General features: G+C 42.3%; 1 protein-coding gene across 2 annotated transcripts; it reads left to right on the top strand.

Moving 5' to 3' along the window:
* The first annotated feature begins 799 nt into the window (after positions 1–799).
* Positions 800–22,423, top strand: LOC110979727 (leucine-rich repeat-containing protein 45-like). Of its 2 annotated transcripts, none has more exons than XM_022235770.2 (13): positions 800–974; positions 2,697–3,030; positions 5,339–5,471; positions 6,658–6,836; positions 7,678–7,806; positions 9,822–9,934; positions 10,662–10,798; positions 11,845–11,980; positions 13,240–13,429; positions 15,512–15,768; positions 17,808–17,981; positions 18,636–18,783; positions 19,482–22,423. In XM_022235770.2, the coding sequence occupies exons 2-13, from the start codon at positions 2,742–2,744 to the stop codon at positions 19,676–19,678; spliced, it is 2,082 nt and encodes a 693-aa protein (XP_022091462.2). In that variant the 5' UTR covers positions 800–974; positions 2,697–2,741; the 3' UTR covers positions 19,679–22,423. The 2 variants fall into 2 exon arrangements, with proteins under 2 accessions (XP_022091462.2, XP_022091465.2); XM_022235773.2 differs by lacking the exon at positions 800–974 and adding an exon at positions 1,032–1,190.
* The last annotated feature ends 4,863 nt before the right edge of the window (positions 22,424–27,286 follow it).

A 27,286-nucleotide genomic window follows, 5' to 3' on the forward strand; every position in this document is an offset into this window, starting at 1 on the left:
GATCGTTCATTTTATTTTTGTTCTTTCAAAAAATGAGCAAAATACTCACAGACAACTAGAACTACCCGCTTGTTTCGATCCTGGGAACAAAACAGATGCAGATAATTGCCTTCACAAACAGTATGATCGCGGATATTTTCATTCAAAGGTCATTTATTTATCAGATTTATTGATTGATTGTAGTCACTTTGAGACACCTCAGACTCAAATCGCTGACACATATAGTCAGAGGTTTTTGATTACTTACTTAGGAACTGAACTTACCTTAAAAATGACTTTAACCTTTTTGATTTTACTTGTCTTGGGAGAAATGGCCGGGAATTTGAATTGGCTTTAAGAAAGTGGACTTAAGTTGTTGGTATTACCAACTTTTATCATTCATTCTACGGCAAAGTTTTTCATCACTAGTATGATTTTCAGCCAAAATGAGGCAGTTAAGTTTTTCTCTACATGTACTTGTCAAACGTTAGATTTCATCAGAGAAAAGATGTCATGAGTGTACAAGTGCCAAGATAATTTACTTTTTGGAACCGAATTAGACTTTTAAAATAATTGGGACTTAACTTCAGAAAATTGACTGGTGACTAGACTTGATTTGTGGGAAAATGACAAGTGACTTCCTTGGGGAAATGACGCGGTTACTGCATGCAACACAAGTCGAATCTTATTCATACAAAAAAAAAAAACCAAGTCGAGGATACCGTAGTTACCAATCTTCGGGTACCTTCGCCGTGCCCTTAGAACATATGAGCAAATATGATGTACGTCTGGGACTAAGACTAAAATGTAAACACAGAAGTTCTGTGCCAAAAGCCTGGTGAAGTGGGAGGGGATAAACGGTCCACTGTCCTGCTGGCGCGAATTTTTGTAGTGGTACTACGAATGACTGTGTGTGGTTACTGATTAACATGTAAATGTTGTTGGAATTTGCCTGTAGTCAGGTGGTGGTTGGACTGCGTCCCTGCTGTATTTTGGTAAGTAGACCTAGGCTACCGCTTGCTTTCGTTAGGTTTGCGGCTTAATATACAGCTTGATAAAAATCAAGAGGGAATCCACGACATGACAGCAATTTCATTTTCAAACATGTCAAAGGAAAGCGTGCAGTTGTATTCCTGCAAATTACGTTGCTGAGGGATTATGACTGAAACAACAAGAAATGAACCAGCTTTATAAAATTTCATTAGATACATGTAAATATCGAAACTCATGTTTGGGTAAAGGCAAGTTCCTATGGAAATTTTATTCAAAATGGTGGCAGAATTGACCTTGACAAATTCTTTGAGTTCAGATGGTGTCAAGGCCAAGACTCGGGCTGCGTCATTACAAAGCGAGGCCAAGGCTTACAAAAATCAGCCTCAAGGCTGGCCTCGAGAAATCTAGCACTTCACACATGCACCCAGACCCACCATCTGCCCACACGTACATTACATGCCTAATGTGACTCGGTGAAATGAAATTAATCATTATTTTGAACCTGGCACGTGATTTTCACTGACTTTTGCAAAAGGTTTTCCTGACTGGTCCTCCTCCCTTTACAATGGATAAAAATCCCCAAATGCCTCAAACTTCTTTTTCAGAGAAGGGCTAATGTCCTGTGGACATGGGTAAGTCCAAAGAATGTCTTCCCTTCATCGTGTGGACAACTTTTGTTTGCAAGTCTACACTAGGCACATGTATGCAGGCCTCTAAAAAGTACTAGCCCAGCGTACAAATTCTAGCTAAAAATGCTCCGGGCTACCTAAACTTGGTTCCTTGGTTGCCCGGTGGGCTAGTGAAAAATTCAGAATAAGCCTACCTGTTAAAACTGAGATCAAAATAAATACGTGTATTCAATATAAATCAATATATCAATATAAATATCAGAAAGTAAGCAAAAAAGATGTAATTTTTGCCTAACGTAAGCACCCAAATGAGGGGAAAGATGGAGCAAAGAAGTGATTTTGTTCCCAACTCCGTTACCAGTGACTCAAGCGATGTTTAACTAACATACATGCCTCTTTATTTATACCATCAGCTTTTATTTTTCGAAATGTCAAATTCTTTTATTGGTGAGATGATAATAAATTTTGGGTTTTTAAAATGTTTTATTTACAGGCTAGTAAAACTCTAAACGGGCTAGTAAAATATCCAGTTAACTGGCCAAGTGGGCTAGCCAGGATAAAAGTTAGCGCAAGGCCTGGTATGTCTCAAAGGTTTAACCCTAACAGTCCTGAATGCTACAAAGTACTACTTAGTAGTAAAATGTAGTACTCAGCCCTGTCGCTTGTAAGAGGACATGACATTATTATTCTCTGAAGCCATAAAATACAATAGAGAAGACAATATACCATACAGTGCTGTGGCACTATGCATGCATAGTTTCATTGTTCTCTGTATGAATAACAATGGAATAAACCTGGCCAGAAATAGTAATTTCTAGCGCTAGGTCCTTCAGGCTCAGAGTGTTACTTAGTATTTTGTAGTACTGAGTACTCTAAACCAAACAACGCCCGGAACTGTTAGGGTTAACAGTACACCTACTGGTACATTTAAATATTGAATGAATTAAAGATAGTTTGTGCCACCACATACATAGACAAAAATGAGATGAGGGATGCCATACCAGAGGATTGTGATGTCGAGTATGTTACAAATGACCTACAGATTGGGAGAAATACATTTATGTTATCATGGATATCGTTATGTGTCATTTGCAGAAGCTGTGTTGGTACATGTAGCACTCCGTGGACCAAGACTCATCCATGGAGGACTTCAGGACCAGCTACCTCCGTCTCTGCAAGGAAAATAGTTTGGAGCCGCAGCAGAGCGTGCTGAGTCGCTTGAGTCACACTAAGCAGGGCCAGACTGCAGTTGGCAAGAGTCCCCGTGGGACGCCATCGGCTAAGGTGGCCCAGGGGAGCCATGGTGCTGTGCTGGATTTGTCGACCACATCACTGACGGTGCAGACATGCTCCGTGCTAGGTGCTGCTCTGGCTAAGGATTGCTTAGTTGGGGAACTGCGGTTGTCTGACTGTATGATTGGCGATGAAGGTAATGGATCGTAAAAAATACTTTTGCCCAACCGTACACACATGTATTTTCTTGAAATTCCACTTGTAGGCTCACCAGGATTTACAAGGATAAGAACGGAACCTTGAAACTTTGCATGTTGGAAGGCTAACATAAGAGAAGATTTGTGGTTATGCCATGTGAAATCAATCTCTTCTATGAGAGTGGTGGTTCTGAGAAGAACCGGTGGGTGTAAACTCGATGTTTCTCCTGAGGACGACCAGAGCATCCCGGTCAAAATGTCGAGTTTACATCTACTGGTTCTTCTCAGACTTCTATGAGATTGGAGGTTCTGGTTCTTCTCAAAACCTCCAATCTCATAGAGGAGATTGATGTCACATGGTCCGCAGATCTTCTCTTTAGGACTGAGGATGATGGAGCCCAGCAGCTACATGTAACTAGTACCACAGAATGAGTTCCAGCTCTCGCAGCCCTTTTTTTGTTTAGCAATTTTGTTTTAGTTTGCATTAGAGGGAGTAGATTAAAGGCTTTGTTTGGTGCATCAACCGGTCTGGCAGCCTGACAAACGTAAAGCAATGTATGGATGACTAAGTTTAGGGTTCGAGTTGATTCATTGTGCAGAATTCTTTAAAAGGCCTCTCACTCAAAAGTGAGGCTGGCGACTGACGCCAATCTGGCTTAGTTGATCCATGAGTGGTGTTCGAGCACTTGAGTCCAAAACTCTTCGTGGGGCTTGCTGCACAGTGAGTCAAAAACTCTTCATGGGGCTTGCTACACAGTGAGTCAAAAACTCTGCGTGGGGCTTGCTACACAGTGAGTCAAAAACTCTGCGTGGGGCTTGCTGCACAGTGAGTCAAAAACTCTGCGTGGGGCTTGCTGCACAGTGAGTCAAAAACTCTGCGTGGGGCTTGCTGCACAGTGAGTCAAAAACTCTGCGTGGGGCTTGCTGCACAGTGAGTCAAAAACTCTGCGTGGGGCTTGCTGCACAGTGAGTCAAAAACTCTGCGTGGGGCTTGCTGCACAGTGAGTCAAAAACTCTGCCTTTGGCTTGCTGCACAGTGAGTCAAAAACTCTGCGTGGGGCTTGCTGCACAGTGAGTCAAAAACTCTGCGTGGGGCTTGCTGCACAGTGAGTCAAAAACTCTGCCTCTGGCTTGCTGCACAGTGAGTCAAAAACTCTGCCTTTGGCTTTCTGCACCGTAGATAATGTTGGAGGCCATCGGTAAAGTCCCAGGATGAAATAGCAATGGTGTCAAATCTAGTCTAGTTTTGACAACGAACCTCAAGCAGAAGCACCCGCTTATCGTCTGAAAAAAGGCCATATTGGTCAGGAATGTTCATTTTGTTGGTGGCAGTGTGACGCTATGCTTGCATTTTATAGTCATTCGTGAACCAGTAGAGTTCAGTTCTGACCAACGAAGCCTCTGTTGCTGATAAAATTACGCCCTTGCTTGGTCCAGCTCAAAGCTCATAGACATCTGGTGAAAGAGTAGTCCACAAACTAGACTCAAACAAAATGTCAAGTATTAACCTTCCTATGCAAAGACGCAATCTGCACCGAGTTGTCCTATCAGTCGAATCGGTCAAATGGCAAATGATATGTGTGTGCTATAAAGGGACAGTGGAAGGAATTTTGGACTTCCAATTTTAACCACTTCCTGCCGGGTTTAATTTGAATTTGCGGGGGACGAGTTCCCGGGCGATTTTCATGATTTTCCATTTTCAAAATTCTTTAGAAATTCATAACTTCATTTGCAAGACGTTTACACCCACACGAATGACTGTCTGGTGGCTGCTCTAATCTACATGTAACAGACAACATCTATCGATGCCCGAGTATTTCACCCAGGCCTTCCACCTTGTAAAAAGAGTCCAGATTGTGCGGTGTTGCGTCATTTTCTTTGTTCCCGAAATTGGGCCCGTGTGTTGCTGAATGCCAGTGGCGTCTTTTCAAATGCAGCCAGATTAGTGTGCAGAGTACTGCATCGCTCATTGATGGAGCGCTGGAACGCTTTTGTCCCCACTGAAAATCCGCTGGCACTGAATGCCGCAAACAGTGGTATAGTGGTTTCAAAACAATGAAGGATTACCCCCCCGCTAATGCCAACTGAAAAATGCTGGCAAAATCCCAGCAGCTCTTTTGTCTGATTTTGATTACCCCGGCTATGCATACAAACCCAAGGTGCCCGGTTTCTTAAACCCCAAAATCAAGTGGTCAGTGGCTCACAGGATCTTATGATGAATGCCCCAGGCGACAGCCCTGTAAAATCCGGGTGCCTATAATTTCTTCTGCACTTGTAATCGGAAGTAACCATGCCTTTTATTGTCAGGCTTCAAGCTTCTTGCGCATGGACTGTGTTCCAATATAGCCATCAGGAACCTTGATCTGAAGGGGAATAACTTGAGAGGGGCATCGGCAGAGGCACTCGGGAACCTACTCCAGCAAAACCATTCCCTAAGAAGGTAAAGTTGTGGAGATTTCAAAAAAATCAGTAAATTCTATCATCAAACGCATTCAGAAGACTCATTACATGGGTATTCATGAGGGCTCAGAGAGGTCAAAGTAAGCTCAGCAGAAATTTTCCTTTTTTGCCAGTTAAAACTTATACACATATTAAATCGTCTAGATCTTACTTCCCTTGATGTTTTGTCGACATGTTTGGCAGTAAGAAATCAAGAGGGACACAGAGGAATTCATTGAAAACCTACCAACAGATGGTTTCGCTGTGGGTTAAATACGTGGATGTCATGTCAAAAAATCTGGACTCGCATTGCTCTTGTTCCGACTAAAGCGATTGGCAGCCATCTTACCATGCAAAATGCAAAGGCGATTATTGGCCTGGGTGCCACATTGGCGGGCAAGCCTGTGTATTACCTTTGTATTCAGAACAGTAAGATGGCTGCCGGTGGCTTCAGGACCTATGCTGGCTGATTAAGGGCATTGCTAGTCCAGATTAAAAAAAAAATCACGTCCTTGGGTTAAGATATAGCAGTTTTAGAAAACTCTGTTCCTTAACCCTTACCCTCCAAGGGTACTTGGCTAGAAACCCTGCCAGACACATCAGACTGTATCGTCAAAATGGCTTGCCTGCCCAGTGTAACAAGATCCAACAAGTCGACTCTCCCCAAGGCCAAACAGCCTGGGAGTCTGTGGTTGCAAATCACCACGAGATCCAACAGTGGGACTAGCTCCGACTGTCTCAGCATGGCCAGTTTGTTGGGATGCTATTAACTGCCCAGTGCATCAAAGTTCATCAGACGTTTTTTCACCTGTTGCATCCTGCTGCGTCCAGTAGAGTTAAAAGGTCAAACAGCATTTGCTCTGACAGGTTTTACACGCTAACACGGGAAAGTCCGCCTCCTTTGGACCGTGTCAATTCAACTTACTTTACGCCTGAATATTGCAGAAGTCAATCAAATAAAAGATACATATTCATGTACACAGTGTATGAATATATTCTGAAAAGTATCGTGTCTTTAAAGATTTGATTCAGCCTGAGCTCATGTTAAGAGCTCACTCATGTTAAGGGAGCAGATGAGATTTTTCTGTGGTTGGATTATTTTTAAAAGTATTATTCTCTCACTTTTGTTGAACATAAAACATAACCTTTGCATTCATTTGAATAATGTTTCCTCCATTTTGTCTCAGACTGTGCTTGGAATGGAACTCCCTTGGCCTGGACAGCGATCGCTTTGCCTTCCTAGCCGAAGGGCTAGCGGCCAACAACAGTCTTGAGATGCTGGATCTACGCAACAATCAGCTCAGTCATGATGGTGTATCAGAGCTCTCCAAGGCACTGCATCGGAACTGTGTACTCAGGTCATTAGGTAATACATGTTATGACATGTTTGTAGATGGGGGCACTTTAAGGACCAGCAAAAGACATCTGTTTTTATGTCGTGACAACTACCAAAAGGACTGTTAACATTTTGGAAAGTTGCATTTTTCCTTTTTTTGGGGGGGGGGTGTTGTCATCAGAACATCTTTTTTCTTGTGTGTGTGTGAAATCTGCTCCCCTTGTTACTGTTCTCTTTTTGCTTTGATTTTTTTTTCATTTCTCCCTGCGGCTACCTGAAAAGCAGATTTTCCATTTTATTCTTTGTTGGTAGCCGAGAATGAGATGCACTTTTCTTTTTGTAAGGGCAGCAGACTTTTCAAGACAAATGATATTCTAGTGTTTATATTCATCAATGTAATGTAGTTTCATCTTCGTTACGACGAAACAGATGTACCTCTGACTAACTCACACGATCACACTTCTCTGCTATTCTACCTGCATACTTATTTATTTCTACAGTAGTTCTAGCAGATGTGATTCATAGCAAATTAAAATCTCAAAGACCTACTTCCCTCGCTCTCCTCTCTATAACCCATACCGTTCCCATCTAATTTATAAAGAAATATCTGTGCACTTCCAAAAGGTCAGTGTGGTCAGTCCAGGATGTAGTGTGGTCAGTCCAGGATGTAGCGTGGTCAGTCGAGGATGTAGTGTCGTCAGCCCCGACCACTTTCAGTCCCTGAGATTTCATTTTTACGACTTTCTCACGAACCCAATTTCCTCCTTAATCGACCACGACCTTTCCCTAAATACTTGTGGCTCCTTACTCAGAATTTCTTCATGACGATATATGGTATGACAATCTTTCTTTTCTGACACCAACATGCCAGATTTACGGTGGAACAATATTGGGATAGTCGGGGGCCGTTCTATTCTTGCCATGCTGCAGTACAACAAAACAGTGACGGAATTGGAACTAGCCGGAAACAACATCACTCAGGACATCTTGAAAGCAATAGGTATGAATAACAAGTCACAAAATGAACGCATTATGCGATATTTGTCATGATTGGAGTACACATGTACGGTACAGGTCAGAATTTTAGCCGACACGCAAACACGCTTAGCTTGTCAGCGTGTATCGAGTCAAACAGACACAAAAGGAGTTAACCACAAACACGGAACACGCTGACCCCTGCATAACAGAGAACGCCGACACTGCAATCCGATTTGCCGAGTATAAACAGGCACATGCTACACGCAAACCCCAGAACAGCCAGGCCATTGTTGACCGGAGCAGTCATTTTCCTTAGTTCCTTACAACGAAAAGTATTCAGTTTGACTGCAGCTCAAGTTATCTTCAAATTCCAGGGAAATGTGGTCAGTAGTTTACCTTGTATGTAGCAGGCATCACAAAATCATTTTCAAAGATAAAGCGTGATGTTTGTCCACACAGGATCGATGAAAGTGCCATACAGGCAACACTTTTGAGTTGCTCCAAAAAACCTCTGAATCAAACACAGAAAATATTCAAGCGTGAAATCAATTTTTCGACTGAGAAGATTATAACTAGCAGTTTTTATGACGAAACATTTCCTAAATTAGAGAAAACTATTTTTTAAGAAATCCACAAAATATAAACGGGGTTTGACCTCGCCAGTCTACTAGCCAAATTTTAGTCAAGACGGCCCCCACGGCGGCAATTCTAGCATACACACTCAAGCTCAGTGTGTTCAAAATCGTGTGAATATAAATTCGATGTCAGGTGGGGATTTTTCCCATCAGTTTTCGACCTTTGAGCTGGAAAACCTACCCAAAAAAATCACTCTGATTGTGACAATATTAGGACCAAACTGAAAGGCAAAGATAGTACTGAAATGACAGGAAGCCGGGTCTGCGCTAGCGCCAGCGACGTGCATGCACCGGCTACACACAACAGACAAAGTAGCCCCCATGTGAACTTCATAAATATGCTTGTAGTGTGACATGTATGGGCTGTACTTTGCATTTGTTGTTGCTGTATCAAAATAAATATGTAATACACTTGTTTCGCTTTATGATTGGTGCTTGGAATGGAAGCTCTGGGGTGGTTGTAGTTTCGTGATTTTTTGGTTGCAGCTTGGTCAACAGTTGCTGCACAATGTGGCATGGCAGCAATTGAAAAAGTCGAGTTAAATTTATACAAGTTTAGTGGGTGCTTTTTAAAAATTTACTGGAATTCTGATACATGAACTAAATTTCCATAACATGAGAAATGCTTCAATATAAAATCAGCTTGTTGTAATAATTCTGGCTGATCGGGAATTGCCGATCTAGCATTAGAACCAGCAAGGAAAGCGTCATCATCACTCCAGTAAAGCCCGTGAGTTTAAAATTCAAAGCTTACGTTTAGGAAAAAGTTTTGTAGTAGCTAAACACAGGTGGTGGACTACCGGCCAGTTTCACTGAAATTTGATATTTTCCAGATGTAATCCGATAGAACAACTTTTGCGATCCAAAACCAAAAGAAAAAAACGATCATCTTGCCAGCCAAGCACTGCGTGTACATGTACGTGATTTCACATATTCAGTGCACTGCCATACAGTGTACATTGTACATGTACACATGTACACATACACCCTTACGTGAAGCTGGAGCGACTGCGTTTGCAGTGGTTCACTACACGTTGTTGGTCACCTTTGCGGTCTGCAGTCACAAGTCCTGCTGAGATAATGAGGTCTGGGGTCAGGCTTATCATGCATTGGACCAGCAATGCACGGTAAAAACCACAAAGCGTGTACTGAACAGCGTGTCAGGTTCACTGATCATGTTAACGTGTCGGCTAAAATTCTGACCTGTACTGTATTGCTGTGACTTTTTACTGGATGGGGTACTGAAAAATTCAGCATATTGTGCAGCATGTCCCGAAGAATCTCCTTTCGTTGCTCAAAAAAAAAAACCTGAAAATTAATCTACTCAACTTGACCCCTTTAATTAGCAAAATACATTTAGATTAGTCTTATTTGCTGGCAATTTGTTTGGTTTTCTTGTCAGATGTTGCTAGGCAACACAATGTTGACAGAGCCAGCTTGACCAATGAGCACGAGACCAGACAGAGCATCCTGGCCCGGGAAATCAAACAACTTCGAACGGAGAAGAAACAGCAGGTCGGCCAAATGCATCCCTAGAGACACCCACAGAAACAAACTGCCAAACAGATCCATAACTCATCCATATCTTTCCAAATCCAACCAGAGGTGTTGTAAAGAATTTTTAGGATTAGACATAGTAGAGTCCAGCCCCTATTACGTTGTACAGGTCTTGATGCTGTTGGAAAGTACAAAGGATATACCATTGGGCTCTACTTCAGACAAATGCGAGAGAAAGCTACATGTAGAGGTCACGAAATAGTTGTAGCGAAAATCCCTTGATTTGAAATGTGTTTGACAGTTGTGAATTCGCAGCTTGAATATTTTGATCATCTTGATATTTTGACATTTCACGTTTGCGTTGTTCTCACACCAAGTATGAAATGGCCAATACAAAAGTAGTGGTTCACAGTTCAAATCCCACATCTATTTTGCATTATCAGAAAAAAAGTTCTCGTTAGGTAACGAGAACTTGACAAGTCGACAGTTTAGACTTTGCTTTCAACATGCATGGCTTAAGTTTGATTTTTCCAGCAACAATGAATTTGCGAGACTTTCCAGTAAAATACTTTCCAGTAAAATGGCGTTTTCTTTGTGTATCTCAAATAGTAAGAAATCCATGGTCAACTGTTGGATAATAGGATACACACTGGGAAGTTAAGTGGGACTTTTTTCAAGCCAACTTTTGCTGAGGAACTGTGTATCAAATTCCTTCAGTGAGAAAGGTTTTGGTTGGTTTGAACAGGCGTCTGATCTACTGCATAGGATCGACCAGCAGAACGAGTTCCAGAGCAGGACCCACCGAGACACGGCCTACAAGATCCACCAACTACAAGAGGCACTGGCGGAGAGAAAGTCAGCCTTCAATGCCCTCAATGCAAAGTCGGTATCTTCACACAGCTCTAGACTGAACGGTTTTATGTCTTCTATTTTACACGGAATCCCTACATGCTGTGCTCAGTTTCTCTCAAATGACTCAGTCCTAGACTGGATCATTGTGTTTCTAAACTCTAAACCTTCCCATATCCTTCAAAATCCCTTGGGAAGTTTTCAACCCTGAAGATCCGGGTTATTCTGGACGATCTCACATCTAGGAGGGGATTCAACCCCCAAGCTAACAACATGGCTGCCTCATGCCCGATTTTCATGAAAACTTGGCCTGCGTATTAAGACACTTCTTATCAGCTCAAATGTGGAGTTTCAACTCAATCAGTTGTATGGTTTTGTTGCTACGGTCGAATGAAGTTGGAAGCCACTCAAGTGCTCGCCTGCGTGCATAGAAACATAACAGTGGAAAGTATACATTTTTGGCTGACCTGTCTCAGGAAATAGGCGGTGTGTTTGATTTTTACAACACGGTGTCTAAATGACTGCAAAAAAATTATTGAAAATCTTCTGATGGTTCAACTCGAGAAAAAAATGCACTGTGATGACATCAGGAAAAAATGTTGAGGGGGCATCTCTCCCCCTCCCGGGCTCTCTCAGGGTTAAGGCAGAGCACAGCCACTGTTACGTCACATGGGGCTTGAGACCCTTTGGAAGTTAAACTACATAGAAGATGATATTTTTTCCCCCACAGTGTAGAATAAAGGATTCCGGAAAGTTTGTTACAAAAAATACCTTGGAAACAGGTTATTTATGTGTTTGCAATTTCAACACTCCATGACACTCATTGGTAAATTTTTGGCTCATTCATTTTTATTAATTTTTATAAACAAGTAATGCAAATTTAAATTCATGCTCAACTTAGAAGTTGCCCGAATCATTTAATAAGAACTTCTAAACTTGTTATCCTGTCGATGATCGATGAGTTGTGCATAATGAGTCTGTTCCATACAATAGAAAGACTATTAAATTGGTTCAACTGTACAGCTTTGGGAATGCCGAACAAAAATGTGACATGCTAAGATTTCTTCTTGACACCACAGATTGTCCAAGACAGAAGCAGAGTTGGTACTGGCTGAGCAGAGGTCACGTGACTTGAGTGACTTGCTTGAGGTGTCAAGGAGGGAGAACTCAGTGCTGGTTGCTGGGCACCAGAAAGAGATGCAGATACAACTTGGGGTAAACAATAGTCTGGCACCCTGGCCTAAAAGTTCACTGAATCTGTGCCCACAGTTTGACGCATGTGGAGGCCATTGTTTGGAGTTGCTGAAGGCACAGAAATTTTGCTGAGCAAAGAGATTTAATTGCTTACAAGCACGCAACTTTTCCTTGCATCGGCTGATTTCTTCATTTTCACTTCAGACTCATGCCATTGAAAATTGAAAAACAATGTACAATGTCATGTGAAGATTAGAATTTCCTTGTTTGTTGTCAAAGTCTAGTTGCATGCCGGTGCTTAGCAGAGGCAGGGCACCAGCCAAAATGCTTGATTCCCTGCTGACTTTCTTCAGCAACTACATTGGTTAAGCCATAATTATTAGAAACTCTGTAAAAAGGGGCCCCAGACTGCAGACCCATGCACTATCATCCTGCATGGGTCATTTTGTCTTTCTTACCTGTGCAAAGTTTTGCCATGGGATTTCCTCCTTTTAACCGTCCTGAAGGCTCCAAGCTAGAATGGCATTGATTTCTCAGTGTACATTGACTGCTGACTACGAGCATACTTGTAGTCACAGGTGTACCGGATTCTGCCACTACAAGTATACTCGTAGGAAATGAAAGGTTTTTGTAATGTAAATTGAATACACTGGCATCACCCAAGAACACAGCAAATACGCTGCTGGCAGTGGTGAAGACGTACATCCGTAAAATGCTCACGTTCAAATAGACACCTGAATGGTACCTATTAAATATGCATGATCTGAACAGCACTTGGCAAATGGAAACACCCCTTCGTAACTGTGTGCGGCAGTTAACGTGTTAAACCTGATATCATATATGCAATATGAGGAATGGATCCCACAACGTGTAATCTCATAAATTGCTGAATTTGTTAAATCTCTCAACTTGGATTTTGCCTGAAATGCTTTGCTTAGGTGGTTACACCATTTCTTGAGGGACAAGAAACCATACATGTAGTAATGTTACCATATTACTGCAGCTCGATTTGTTCATTTGTAAAAACGGGGTTTCGTTTCTCAGTCACAGGGGGAAGTGTGTTTGTTTGTTGGGGTGTTGGGTTGTTTGTTTGTTTGTATGGACCTACTGTATCGACGGGACATAGCAAAGAGTCAAACATTTCTGAGTATCAGTCACAGTAAACCACTTCGGTATGATCTTGCATCATTAATCTGTCTGCCTCGCTTTACATCGACGTGAAAACCAGCCTGCAGTCAACAATTTGAAAAATGTAGAATCACATTTCCTTTTCTTTCCAGGACAAAGCATCCTCAGAGAGCAAACTTCTGCACGAGATCGCCTCCCTGAAAGATCGCAACCTCCACCTGGAGACGAAAGCCGATGAGCTGGATAAACGATGCCAGCATCAACAGGACCAAATCTATGAACTCAAGGAGGAGCTGGCTACAAGCCACGCCCAGACCAAGCTTCAGGCCACCCAGGCTGAAGGTAGGTATTCAATCTTGTGCCGAGTCTCCTCGGGGTTCTATCAACTATATTAAACATGACTCACGTGTATTAATCCGTGTTCACACAACAAGCATTGCAAGGGGTGACAAGGGGGTACATGTACTTGTACCCCCCTCCTTTATTAATGAGGGTAAGCTCCATCAGTGCACAGCACCGCTGTCCATAGAGGCCCTCAATTAAAATACAATCAGTAAAAATTATAATTATTATAAAAACCATTACACTTGCAAAGCACAGTAAAAACATTTCACTTACAGTGAAGTTACATAGAACATCAATATGGGAAAGAGTAAAACTTGCAAATAAATCAAACTTAAAATACAAAAGTCTATATTCCTCCCAGAAAGGTGGAAAAGAAAGGGAAAACATGAAAGAATTGATAAAAATATACCTGGAAAAAACCTTGAAATTGACCCCCTTTCACTGTGAATTGTTCATCAGTTGTTCGTTGCTAATCAGAGCTCCCCTCCTCCCACCAGGAAAAAGGTCTTTGTTCTCTTCCCCCCCCCAAAAAAAATTTCTTTCGACGCCTATAGCTCACTCTGGACTTCTTTTACAGTTTCACCAAAACAATAGTAAAAGTTCGAAGGGAGCAATATTACCTCAATACGAATACAGCCGTTTTACAATAGTGCGCCACCAAGAGTTTGGAACATGTTGACCAATCGCAATTGGCGAAATCTGTCGACCGAATGCACGTTGGAAAGGGTTAACAGATTTCGTGAGTTGTGATTGGCCAACGTGTTCCAAACTCTTGGTGGCGCACTACCCTTTAATAGTAAAACTCAGGAAAATCCTGCCAAGACTGTGGTGAGAGTATTAGGCCGTGTCCGAAACGGCCTTCCAGAGTTACGGCTAGGTCTATTGTCTACGCGTCTCTGCACATTTCCAATGGAGGGAAGACCTAGGCTTAGCTCTAGACAACAGATTCGGATGCAGCCTCTGTTATCTTTGTTGCTGCTATCGTCTTATCTTGTATCCTTGCTGTGTTCATAATGGTGTATGTTGTTTTGACACCTTGTTCACTAAATGTGGTATGCAGAATGATGCGCATGATATATTCAGTGGTCGAATTAATGCAAAATTAAATTAGATTTTTAAAATGCAACTGAGACAAAAGTTTCCAAGGGGAAAGTCCAACCCGTATTTCACTGGGTTGTGACTGTTGGTGACAAATTGTGCGTGGCATTCCTGAAAAAGTTTCCAAAATGTCTTGAAACGTTCGCGGGGGCTCTCAGTTTCCTCACTTGAGTTGCAGGGTCTTGCTTTCATGTTGCGGCAATTTTGAATATGTTCAGACAATTTGTGGGACAAAGTTCCTCTCAAATAGTCACTCAATCGTCATGGGTGTCTCGAACCCTTCTTAATTTAGTTTCTGAGGGGGGACCTATGAAACGAAACTGTGACTGGTTGAAGACAAAATGAGAATCGGACATTCCAGGCATGAGACAGGTGCGAATGTCGTGCTACAGTCGCACAGCATGTATGTGAACTCCAGGCGAATTCCGACCGAAATTTTGCCAGGAGCTTGTCTGACATGCGCAAATGTGTTGTAAGTACCCGATCAGAGTGAGTCCGAGTGAAAATTATTGCTAGATTCGCCGATTTTCTCGCAACATTTGTGTCTCCAACTAGTCGCGAGCTGTCGCAACCCAGTCAGATACGGGTTTCAGGTATTACCGATAGTTTCCACCATTGTTAATTTCTTATGTGCACTTGCAGTACAGTCACACTCCAATGACCCTCGTCTTTTTTTTGCATTTGTCTTCAGCTGCATCACTTGTTTTGTTCATGGTCAGTGAAATCCCGTACAGCTATTGTCATGTGAATGGCTCCTTCTGTACCATCCATTGTTTGACTTTGAATGGTGACGCTGGTCTAATTACGATAGTCATCACTTGAACTTTCCTAAGGCTGTTTGAATTGGACTTAAAATGAGAGAGGAGCCTGATTTTATCTTTGTGCCTTTTACCTTGTAAGATCCATTGGAACATCAAAATTGAAGTTGAAAGCCTGTTTGCAATGAACACTTGGTCCCTATCTTCAACTGTTTCCCTTTAGAGCGTCTCCAAAATGAGAAACAGCGTCTGCGAGACCAGCAGCGAGACCTGGAGCACCGGCACACCACCGAGATGCAGCACCAGCGGGAGGCAGCGGAGGAGAGCGAGCGGGCCTACCGGGACCGCATCAGCAAGCTGGAGGAGCACCGGCGGGTCCTGGAGGAGGAGATGAGCAAAGCCAAGAACCAGCAGCTGACGGAGAGGCTGGCCCTGGAGGAGCAGATCCTCAGCACCAGGCAGAGGGTCAAAGAGGAAGAGGTAAGGGTCATTACAGGAGGAGATTGGGGTAATTGAACGGGGCGGGGATGGACATTAGAGCAAGAGGTCAGGGTCAACTTGGAAGAGGTGAGGGTCATTACAGGAGGAGATTGGGGTAATTGCACGAGGCGGGGATGGACATTAGAGGAAGAGGTGAGGGTCAACGTGGAAGAGGTGGGGGTCATTACAGGAGGAGATTGGGGTAATTGCACGGGGCGGGGATGGATATTAGAGCAAGAGGTCAGGGTCAACTTGGAAGAGGTGAGGGTCATTACAGGAGGAGATTGGGGTAATTACACGGGGCGGGGATGAACATTAGAGGAAGAGGTGAGGGTCAAGGAGGAAGACGAGATGAGGGTCAAGCTGGCAGTAATGAGGGTCATTGCATGACATGTTGATGGTCAAAGAGGAAGAGGTTAGGATCATTGGGCAAGAAGTGAGGTTTTTTGAGGAAGTGTTGGAGGTGAAAGAGGAAGAATTAGAGTCACTGAAGGGAGAGTCGAAGGTCAAGGAAGAAGAGATGAGGGTCATTAAAGGGACAGATGATGGTCATTAGATGAAGAGGTGAAGGACATCATAAGAAGAGGGTCAAGGAGAATACGGTACCGTCTTCAGATGAAGAGATGAGAATCAGAGGAGGTGGCGAGATTCAAGGAGAGATGAGGTTCATTTAACGATGAATGATGGTCGAAGAGGAGAAGGGGTTCGAGGAGAAAGTGGTTAGAATCTAAGAAGAAGAGATTGGATCAAAGAGGTGGCTTCTTCCACCTGACACTCATCTGAGGGTGTTGGTGATGGCTAATTTCTCAAATCTCTCACTTGGTAGTTTTCAAATTGTGTTATGGGGTCTTCTCTCTGTTGGATGTGCATTGATCATGATTGGTATGCCACCCACAATGCGTGGCATTTCCTATCCACAAATTTTCGTAGTGTTGAGGTGTTGCGTACTAGCTCTGTAGTTAGTAGGGACATGTGAAGGCACAGTGCGGCTAACTAGAGGCAACCCAGTGATGGCATTTCCAGCACAGTCAGCAAGCCTTGCACATCATTAGCATGCACAATGCGAGTGACCAATTTGTAGTTGAATGTGCACAAAATCATGTGCTATGCGAGACAGTCAGTTTTTATGTGAATGTATCAGGGTATAGGCCAACCTCAGAAACTGAAACTGTCTTCACTTCACATCAGCCTTTTCTATCATGACGGGCACTGCACTGAAAGGATGACCTGTAGAAGGAAGAGCAGTTCTTGAAGCCCTCAGGCTCATAATGTTGATAAGGCCTCAAAAAATTTGTCATGTTTCCTATTACACTGAAAAATAAATTAGGGTGGTTGGTTGGTTAAAATGTTTTTCTTTTACTCTAAATTTTTATAGCCAAAAAATAGCTTCGGATGATGGTCTGTATTTTGGGGGGGTTGCGTATATTTCTAATAGGTACTAAGTCAGTGTCAGATTACTACTGTACATGTGCACGTCAATATTACATATCAGCACTGTGATTGAGCAGTAAAGCAGCTGGTTGTTGAAAGACAAACACACAAGAGCCGTCCATCTCATGCCCCCCAAAAATTTAAACAATACAATGTACAGGACGATGTACATAAAATTAGGCTCGGGGCAGGGCACTTTAAGTTTTTATATTTTATTGATTTGTCTGATGTGATACGGATACCCGTTTTATCAGCCACAAATCTAGATCCAGAAGATATCAGTTTTGCCTGATTTTCTAGGTTGGGTCGGGTAACCAGAAACATAGCTATTTTTTGTTCGGCCTAACTATAAAGAAAGGGATTCAAGCCCAATGACAGTGTCTTTGTCACTGCTTATAATTACAATGATGCTGGAGTTAAACAAGCCTATATCACTGATTATTTTAAATGATCTATTTTAGAACCTGTAGTGGAGAAATGCCCTTCTTCAAATCAATGTTTTGAGACAGTTTCACATCCAAGACCAAAGATATTCAGTTTTAGATTGTTGAAGTATCCATTCAGTTTCATCGCTGCATTTGCCTGGAATTATGTACTTGAATGGACAGCATCAGCGCATGAAACACCTGGAAGACAAGATCCGCCTACTGGCCAATGCCAAGGACGACATCCAGCAGCACCACTCCCAACAGCTGCAGACCATAGCCGAGCTGCAGGCCAAGAACAGCAACGCCGCCCTGGAGGTGGAGTCTCTCAAACGCAGACTGGAGGAAATCAACCAGGTACTCCCTCCTATCCTCCTTATCCCAGCCCCACCCTCAATCTCAAGCCCCTTCCCAGTGGAAGACTGAGAGCTTTGAGGCACTGCGGAATGGCAAGTTAAGCATCCACTGATAGATTAGTGAAAACAAGTATAAGATGCTGTGAACAAGTGCTCTGTCAGTGAAACAGGGGTCCCACAGTACTGGAAATTTCTGGGGGAAAAAGTTGTCCTGGAAAGTCATGGTAAGGTGATGGAAGATTGAGGAAAAAAGGTTGTCCTGGAATTCTGTTGTCAGAGGGAAAAAAGTTCTGGAAAAGTCATGGAAATCAAGATCATGCTAGGATTATTTTCGGTATTTTTTCTGGAATTTTATAAATTTACTGGCTATCTTTGGCAGTGTTCTAGGTCATGATAGCAAACAACTTTTCTCGTCAGAATGGCATTTCGTACCATTCAAAATTAACATATTCCAACCCTGGAAAGTCCAGGGAAAAGTCACAGAATTCTCACATTTCTGTGGGGAACCCTGACGCAACAATGAGAGAGGTTGTGCAGAGCCTTGAATGCCGTCGGTGCTGCGCGCGTACTTTCCCGGCACTCATGCAGAGCACCCAGGATTTTTACTTTCAGCATGTGCACTCTGTGCAAAGGAAGGTTTTGTTCTGTTGAGCAGGAGCTGGCAGGCAAGAACAACGAGCTGCAGACAGAAGTCAACAAGGTCAAGCTGAGTTGCAGCAAGCAGCTGAGCAAGATGGAAGCCCGGGTGCAAGACGCAGAGTCGCTGCGAGAACGCTGCTCGGCACTGGAATTGCAGCTGGCAGGTAGGTTATCCCTTGCTCCCGCAAACAGTCCCTCTGAAGTCACGTCCCTTTTTTTTTCTCCAGATAATACGCTGTGCTTATTGCCCGGACATTTTCTGCCTCGAGCAGAGGCACCCCTTCATCAGTTGAAAAGAGTCTCGTTGGTCGAGAGTTTTCAATTTGTTGGAAGCAATATGATCATGACTCCTACATTTCATAGTCGTTCTTGAACCAATGAAGTACAGTTCAGTACCAATGGACCCTCTATTGCTAAGAAAATAGCACCCTCTGTTGGTCCTGCTTGATGCCCTTCGTTGAAAACATACACCACAAGCTTTGCCTTTTTAGGACGATGTCTCTATTGTCTAGAAATAAATGTTACTAAATTGAACTGAACGGTAATTGATGTTGTGGATTGATTCCCCCTCCCCACCTTTGTCAAATTGCAATTTTTTGTAATGAACTGAAATTTTAGAGTACCGAAGTAAATATATCACATGCACAGTTATCTGAGTAAAAGGCATCAGCGTGAGAACCAACACGCGCATACTCCATTGGTTTACACTACACTGTCTGGTTTAAAATAACATCAATTTAATTTTGAAGTTGAAAAGCAAACCTTAGTAATTTTGAATAACACATCTTTTTGAACAAAAATCAAATGATGTTACATTGCCTAATTGACCACCACGCTTTGGTCTATTTATCAATGTTCAAAGAGCAAACGAGGCGGCACCGCACCGAGCTGATGGACCGAGACAACGAGCTGGAAGGCACGAAGGAGAAGATGCGATCCCAGGAGATGGATTTCTGCCGGATGCAAGAGGAGGAGGCACAGCGAGCAGGGATGCTGCAAGCCGCCATTTCGGGCTACCTGACGACTTCCAGAACACCACTTTCCACACCTCGAAAATAAAAACAAATTGCCTTGGTGACACTAGGTACAGTCATTTTGTGTCAGAACCAGCGTTGCATTCCAGTCCATCACAAGTCGCGTCACAAATCCTTTCACAAGGCCAGTCACAAGTAACAGGGTGAACAATGAGAAAAGAATGCTTTGGTCACAGTTCGTTTGAATAGCTTGTGAATTGGCTTCCGAGAGGATGACTCGTGATGGACTTACGGGGACTTGCAGGGATTTGTGATGGACTCGAATACAACACTGACCAGACTATGTGTCAGGATTCAGCTTGAAAGAGACGATGGGCTTCATGATGGTCACAGTTGTAGGCGAGTCAGTCAACAAGCCCCAGACAGGTTATAGGCCGAGTTGTGACAAGGGAAGCATTTTGGCACAATTTGTTTGAACAACTTTTGACAAGATGACTTCCAGAGGATTGTGATAAAACTTGATCACAGCTCCATGTAAGCACTAAGGTACTTATTCCGGAAGTTGTGGGTTCTACTCATGCATGTTCAGTGATAATCATCTTGCCGGGCAACCATTTTGTTGATGCAGAAGTCGTACAATCTAGACCAAATTTTCCTTACAACAGAATTTTCCGTATCAGCCCTGAGGTGAGGTACACCCTCACTGGTGAAAGAAAGACAGACTAGTACGAAGTTTTCCGACCGGGTTCTTGCACACATTCAGCGGGCATGCAAAGACCATACATTCCAGACCAAATTTGTCACTTGGACTCAACGTGCCCGACATCAAACGCGCATAAACTTGCGCGCCTATGCGGTGAATTCGTACCAAAGGTCCGTCAGTTTCATTTAAAACCACGCCCTCTTTGGTTCTTGCTCGTGGCAGATAGAGTACCAAAGTGTGATGCCATTTTGAAACACAGAGCATAGTGCAGATTAATAGAGTACGTGCACGTTTTGGTTCGCATGCAGATTCTCACACGAGTGCCTTTCACACACGTTATTGTGCATGTGATATTCTCACTTCGGTTGTCTCTAAAATGTGGTCCTGACAATACCTCTGACATGATTCACACAAACCTACACAATGTCATGGCACCCTGCATCATGTGGACTTCTTTTTTAGCAGAGGTCCATGCTATATGTGCTAGGCCTGCACACTTTGCTCTGGTAATGAAATAAATTTTACGAATTGTATTTGTGGTAAAACTGCAAAAACTCCTAGTTAAATTACCCATGGGAACACCGACATACAAGACCTTTTTAAGTTATGAATTTTTTTACTTATGTACATAATCACTGATCACATTGTAAATATTCTTTCACCATTAAAGTAAAATTTTACTCCAACAAAATATTGTGTCAAAAAATTTGGCCGATTTTTCCCCAAAAGGCCCTGATGCTTCCACCTGCAAAACATGTTTACTATAAATGTGCAGAGCACTGATTTGAAATGGTTTACCCTACACAATGATATCTATCTTGAGACCATTGTATAGCTGAAATTGAACTTCCAAGTATTGTCTTTGTGTGCTTTTGATAAGTTGGAATCAGCTGCAGAGGTATTCATGGTGGTTTTCATTTCCTTATTTAAAAATGCATAGGAAATGTTCAGTCTCTATGTGTCTTGTACTCCAAGAAATTGTCTGCAGCCATTGCAATAAAATGAAATCAATAAATAAACTCAGGCCCAATTTAGAACTTAATGTGGAGCTTCCAAAACCTTGAAGAGTGACATGATTGGGCGTTGTTACGTTCAGTTCAGATCTGATTAATTGCCAACATTTATATGATAGAATTGGATAGCAAGATTGATTGAAGTTCTTTTGATGATAGTTGTACAATCCTTCCATGCCTGTGTCAATGATGCATTCTGACATTGTTATTCCTTCTTAGAGGTCTTAGTTACCATCTTGATGCTTGGGTTTTATATTTCATAAACTGTCCTGGTTCAGTTAAGTCTACTTGGGGACTTTTATCAAGATGTAACTGCATTACTCTTTTTATGATATCAAACCTTCCTCGGAACATTTGTTGCAAGGATCGTTGGCCATCACATCTTTAAAAAAAAAGGACTATTGAATTATTTTGCCTCTGCGTATGTTTACAGGATTTCTGTGATTTTAAATGTTCCATTCTCTTTGTATATGGTATAAGACTGTATAAGACTGTATAAGGTATAAGACTGTGGAAAAAGAATTATGTTTTATAGGATGAGTGTGCTTCACCCTTCGCTTTGTCACAGTTGACAAAACGTCCATGTTTATTTACTGTGAATGACGTGAATTACATGAGTACTATTTTCAGTGTGCTGTGGTCCTAAGAGATTACTTTTGAATGGAATTTGTAAGTCTTTTGATGAGTCTCTGTTTATCTCATATGTGTTGTCAGATTAAAGAGAGGGCTTGCAGTAGCACCATGGGGATAGATCTGTTTTGGAAGAGGTATGGTTCTGATAAGAACCGTTGAGTGTGTACTTGACGTTTTGGAAAAAAAAAAGAGACATTGGAAAAATTTCTGGCCGGACCCTCCCCACACCACCAGATATATTCCCGGATCCACCTCTGGTCACTATTGTCCATGACCCAGTGAGTTCCCCCTTGGTCTATGTGTAGATTGGGTTTTTGAGACCCTACTTGATTTAATTGAAATATTTGTCCAAGGTTTTTCTCCCTCTAAAACCGAACATCTCATTGTTTCCTCTACAGATTTCCCTAGGATGGCGAGCAACATTGTCTTTGGCACTTTTGAGATTTGGGTTACCAGAAATAAATGAATAAGAATAAAGTAATCAGTTGTTTTCCTTTTAATGTTGTTGGCATCTCAAAACTTATTTGATCCCATGTACATTTCAGTATAGACCTTCAATTGAAGTCAAAACACGCAAACGCAGTTTAGGTTGAAAAAGTTTGAGAGCTGTCTGTACGGTAACATCCTCGTCGTACGTGAACCCCCTCCCCGCGACCTGCTATAACACCAAGACGTCTTTCGTTAAAAATGTGGGCCTTCTAATGAGGAAACCACACTAGAATACGCGGGGGAACTTTTTGTTGCATTATTCATAAGGTGCATCAGGCACGTGGTACAATAAGCAGGCCGGGGCATCAACGCGGCGGCGGCACATGGCACCTGTGTGCACCGCGTTGGCGCGCCATTTGCACCACAGAGATGGATGCGTACTTGTACTTAAGGAGAAGCACTCGGTTTTGAAAACTAGCAAGACTGAATTCTCCGCACGTTTTCATTTTTTGTGAATACTGACAGGACGTGTGGCTCCGCAGTATAATCCAGCTTGAAATGCTGATCTGATTTATACCCAAGTAATGCAAGAACCGAAGAATACGGCACTGCATGGAGGTAGGGCACAGAGAGGTCCGAGAACTCGCCTGTAACGTCTGCAACTGCAAGGTGGCTGTACCATATAACGTACCACGACGCGTGCACGGCGTGGCCTGGAACTACTGTACTCCCTTTCAAGATGCAAGACGGCACGGTAAAGCTACTGCTGACAACGATGACCTTTCATGACTGAGCCAGCACTTGCTGTGAGTCTTGCGTGATGTGGGTAAGCGAAATTCTCAGTTTCATGATTTGGTAAACGAACACCAAGTCGACATCAAACCATACCCCCAAATTTCCAAAGTAGGCTAGGCCTACTAGTACTCTTTGCTTGGAGAACTCATAGTCACTACTCCAGAGTTGTGACTTCGAGTACATGTAGCTACTAGTACTACTAGGCAAGGCCTACTTCCTTCAATTTGATACAAACGGCACCTCGGCCGGTGTCGATGTAATTCCACCCACCAGGATCAAGGAAATGCCGTCCGTCTAGATATGGATAAAGCATGTGTAACAGGGAAAAATAGCACACTATGGGGAATTCGCTAAACGACAAAAACTCTAACTAAACCAAGGATCTTTGAAGGAAAAGTCGCAGGAAACTGAATTAACAAGGACTCTGACACCAATATTTGACTTCAAAAAAGGGACAAAAAATAATTTATTAATGAAAAAGTCCAGGGAAAATGCAAAAAAAAAAACTAAAAGGACTCAAGGACTAAAAAAACCCAAAGACTAAAAATAAAAGACTTAAAACCAAAACCCAAACCCAACACAGTGCCTCAAAATGGACCTTATGAGTTTACACTCAGACTTCACTCTGTAGAAAAACAAGAGAAGTAGAGAACATACACGTGTAAAAGAAACAACAAAAATTCTTGTGCATGAACTACATAGAACAGGATGGAGAGTAGGGATTAACACATCATAAAATGGACAATGTGCACAGGTCTATGGGGCTCATTAAGTATTCAAATCCCCTGGCCATCTCAATAAACTACTGAGTATGAAGTGGAAACAAAGAGAGGCATAGAAAATATTACACATGCTGCAAAAAGAACAAAGTCAAGTCAAAAAGATATAAGAAAAACACTTTTAAACAAGATATGTGGCAAATGAAAAATAAACTAGAATCCAAAAGCAAGTTTTCAAGGCTCCAACAAAGCTCCAAATCTTAACAACAAAATCTTGATTCCAAGTCTTTTCAAAGAAAGTTAAAATAAATCCACAAGTTAACCATTAGGAAGATTGTCAACTTAACTAAATGGTACAAAAGACATAAAATGAATTCTATACAGAAATAAGAAAAATGAGAAACTCGCCACTGACTCATAGAAGCAGACAGAAACCTGACTCAAGTAGAAACACACACTCCAGTTAGGAGGAACGAATGAACAATGATGGTGTCTCTGCTGGTCTTCTCTTCAAAATTTAATGTGGCCCGAGCATGGGGTTAAGTTAAATGGGTAGAAGCAAGGACCAAAGTAAATAAACAGGGGGATACACTAACAGAAAAATCCAGGGTCACTCAAAACAAAAACTCTATTTTTAGAGGGGAACTACTGCTATGAAAAGAAAACAAAAACTCTATTTTTAGAGGGGAACTACTCCTATGAAAAGACACTAACAAAAACTATAACAAATTTCTGGCTCTGCCACACATGGAAAAAGTCGATAATTAACAGGGCGTAGATATAGTGTGTAGTGATGTAGGGGGGCCTACCATTGACAGAGATATGGTATCTTAGAGGAAATCAGTGCTGACATTTTAGAGTGTCTATTTCAAAATGCTCATATGCCTTGAACCCAAGTTCGACAGCCATCTAGCTGAATGTTAGACAAGTCGTTGGACCCCAGGTCAAGTTGTCCCCCAGTCAAGTCATCCCCAGGTCAAGTCATCCCGGGTCAAGTCATCCCCCTTATGTGTTTTGATAATAGGCCTACAGTGTTCCCACACAGAGCGTACCCAGCCCAGTTGTTGGCCCATGCACCACAAATCTCAAGCTGCCGTCAAACACCGCCTTTACAATTTTGAAAAATACACCCCGAATAAGTTTGCTTATTTTAAACTATTCTCACTTCTGAAGAGCCCAACTGACTGCCCGACAATGAATTATTCATATTGCTGCTAAATAACTAGGGCGCCCACCAGTGAGATTGTGCACTTGCTCGCCGCACGTTTTTCAAGACATATATCCATCCAATCACAATATTCCCTTATGACATAATGCTTCTTTTTTCAAGATGTATTTTTTTTTTTTTTGCGTTGGGAAGATGTTAATTATATATATAACGGTTTGCCCGTACCGAACGTATATTAATAAGCACTGTATGCTCAGTGCTTGTCCAAGAACTTGCGAAAAAACATCACAAGCTTACTCGGGTGGGACTTGAACCCACGACCTCCTGCTTACTAGTGCAGATGTCTTAACCACTCGACCACCGAGCTTGCTGGGGTCGGCTGGTCAGTCCGAGTCAAATGAAGCAGCGGGTACCGCAAACTATTTTCAAGATGTTTTTTTTTTTTTTCTCGGTGGTCGAGTGGTTAAGACATCTGCACTAGTAAGCAGGAGGTTGTGGGTTCGAGTTTCACCCGAGTAAGCTTGTGATGTTTTTTCGCAAGTTCTCGGACAAGCACTGAGCATACAGTGCTTATTAATATACGTTCGGTACGGGCAAACCGTTATATATATAATAATGCTTCTTCATTGACAATGTCGCGCACGGGCGGCCTCGCCGCACGAGTGAACTCAGACTATCGATCACTTGTCGTGGTTGTACTAGTGCTGAACATCCAAAGTAGACGGAAAATGCAATAAAAATGCCTCTCCATGACACAGTTTGTCTTTGAAAGTCTGTGGATGGGTTCTTCAGTTGACAAATCTTAACATTCTTGTAGGAACACAGATACACAGACCAACATGTACATGTACATGTCATAAATTTGTTAGCTTCATCGTGGTCCTCTTCATCCTCGACGATCGAAAATGTTTTAAAAATCCCGGCTCGATGCTTTTATTTGCTTTTATCTAACATGTACAGGTATATGAAAAAGAAAATTGCATGCACAAATACTTGCCACGCAACTAGTGGGGGATTATTTGACCAAGGGTTCAATTTCGGGGACCACTTGACCCGGGTTTCAATTTTTGGGGAAGACTTGACCTGGGGACGACTTGACCCGATTCCTCCAGCTGCCTGGAACCCTTGATGTGCCTTCAAATGACTTTGACCTAGGGGTGAGATTTCTCAGTTTTTCAGCTGATTTCAGCATTTTTTGTTTTGGATTTCAGCTTTTTGTCCTCACTGGCTGTGTACAAAAGCAGAGGAGATTTTCACAGTTCAGTTCTTTAGGCCTTTTTTCAGCTGTTTCAGCTATTTTTATCATTGGTCAATCTCACCCCTGCTTGGACCGTCTCGCTTCTCAACAAAGCACATCCCTCAACACACCTGTCATTTGTTCACTGATACTTGCACCTGTATTCCCACTGTAACTTTTCAGATTCTCAAACATTTATAATGTTCAAACAGTATTAGACATGTAATTGAATGTTGTTTCATGTTAAGAGGTTTACTGTAATGTCATTCCATTACAGATGACAGACCTGCAGTCGTTTGGTTGCGAGTTCTGTGGTTGATTTGGAGTATGATTTCTTTTTTGAAACAGGTCTGAAAAAATTCTCAGTGGCAAAGAACTAACTTCAAAATAACAGTCATTGCTCAATCAGATGGATATCTTCTGTGATTTGAACCATTTTTGTAGTAAACAAAGTTTGTCTTCACTTTCAAAGTAACTTTTCTGCAAACCACCACAACTAATAAAACCCTGCAATCAAGGCTGTCCCGTGAAAGCTATTCGCTGGCTTCATCTGTTCACAAAACACCAGGCAGCGGCATGCGGGTAAAAAAAAAAAACAGATATGTCAGGGAAATCTGTGGCCAGGGAATCACACCAATGCAGATGTGTGTAGATCGTTGAAGGATTTTTAGGTCAAGACGGTAGGAAAACACTCATTTTTTGCTAATAATGCAGGTTACACTCTACAAAACACACACGTGGCTGGTAGTTTCATATGCATGTAGGTTACCTGCGTGTGTTATGGTTTTTAGGGGAAGATTTGATCAAGAAAGTGCAAATGGAGGTTTTTTCTGGTACGATTGCAGGGCCCTTTTCAAAATGCCATTGCGTATGGAACCATCTAACATCAGGAATCAGTTAGGTCTTTCGACGAGTAGTGCTTTTACTGTTCAGGAAGTATCCTTACAGGCCTATTTCCCAAAAGAAGTAGAGAAACAGTCAAAAACATCTTGCAAT

This window comes from Acanthaster planci, linkage group LG07, assembly GCF_054643075.1.
Source record: "Acanthaster planci isolate LZ-2023a linkage group LG07, COTS_SCS, whole genome shotgun sequence".
Taxonomy (NCBI): domain Eukaryota; kingdom Metazoa; phylum Echinodermata; class Asteroidea; order Valvatida; family Acanthasteridae; genus Acanthaster; species Acanthaster planci.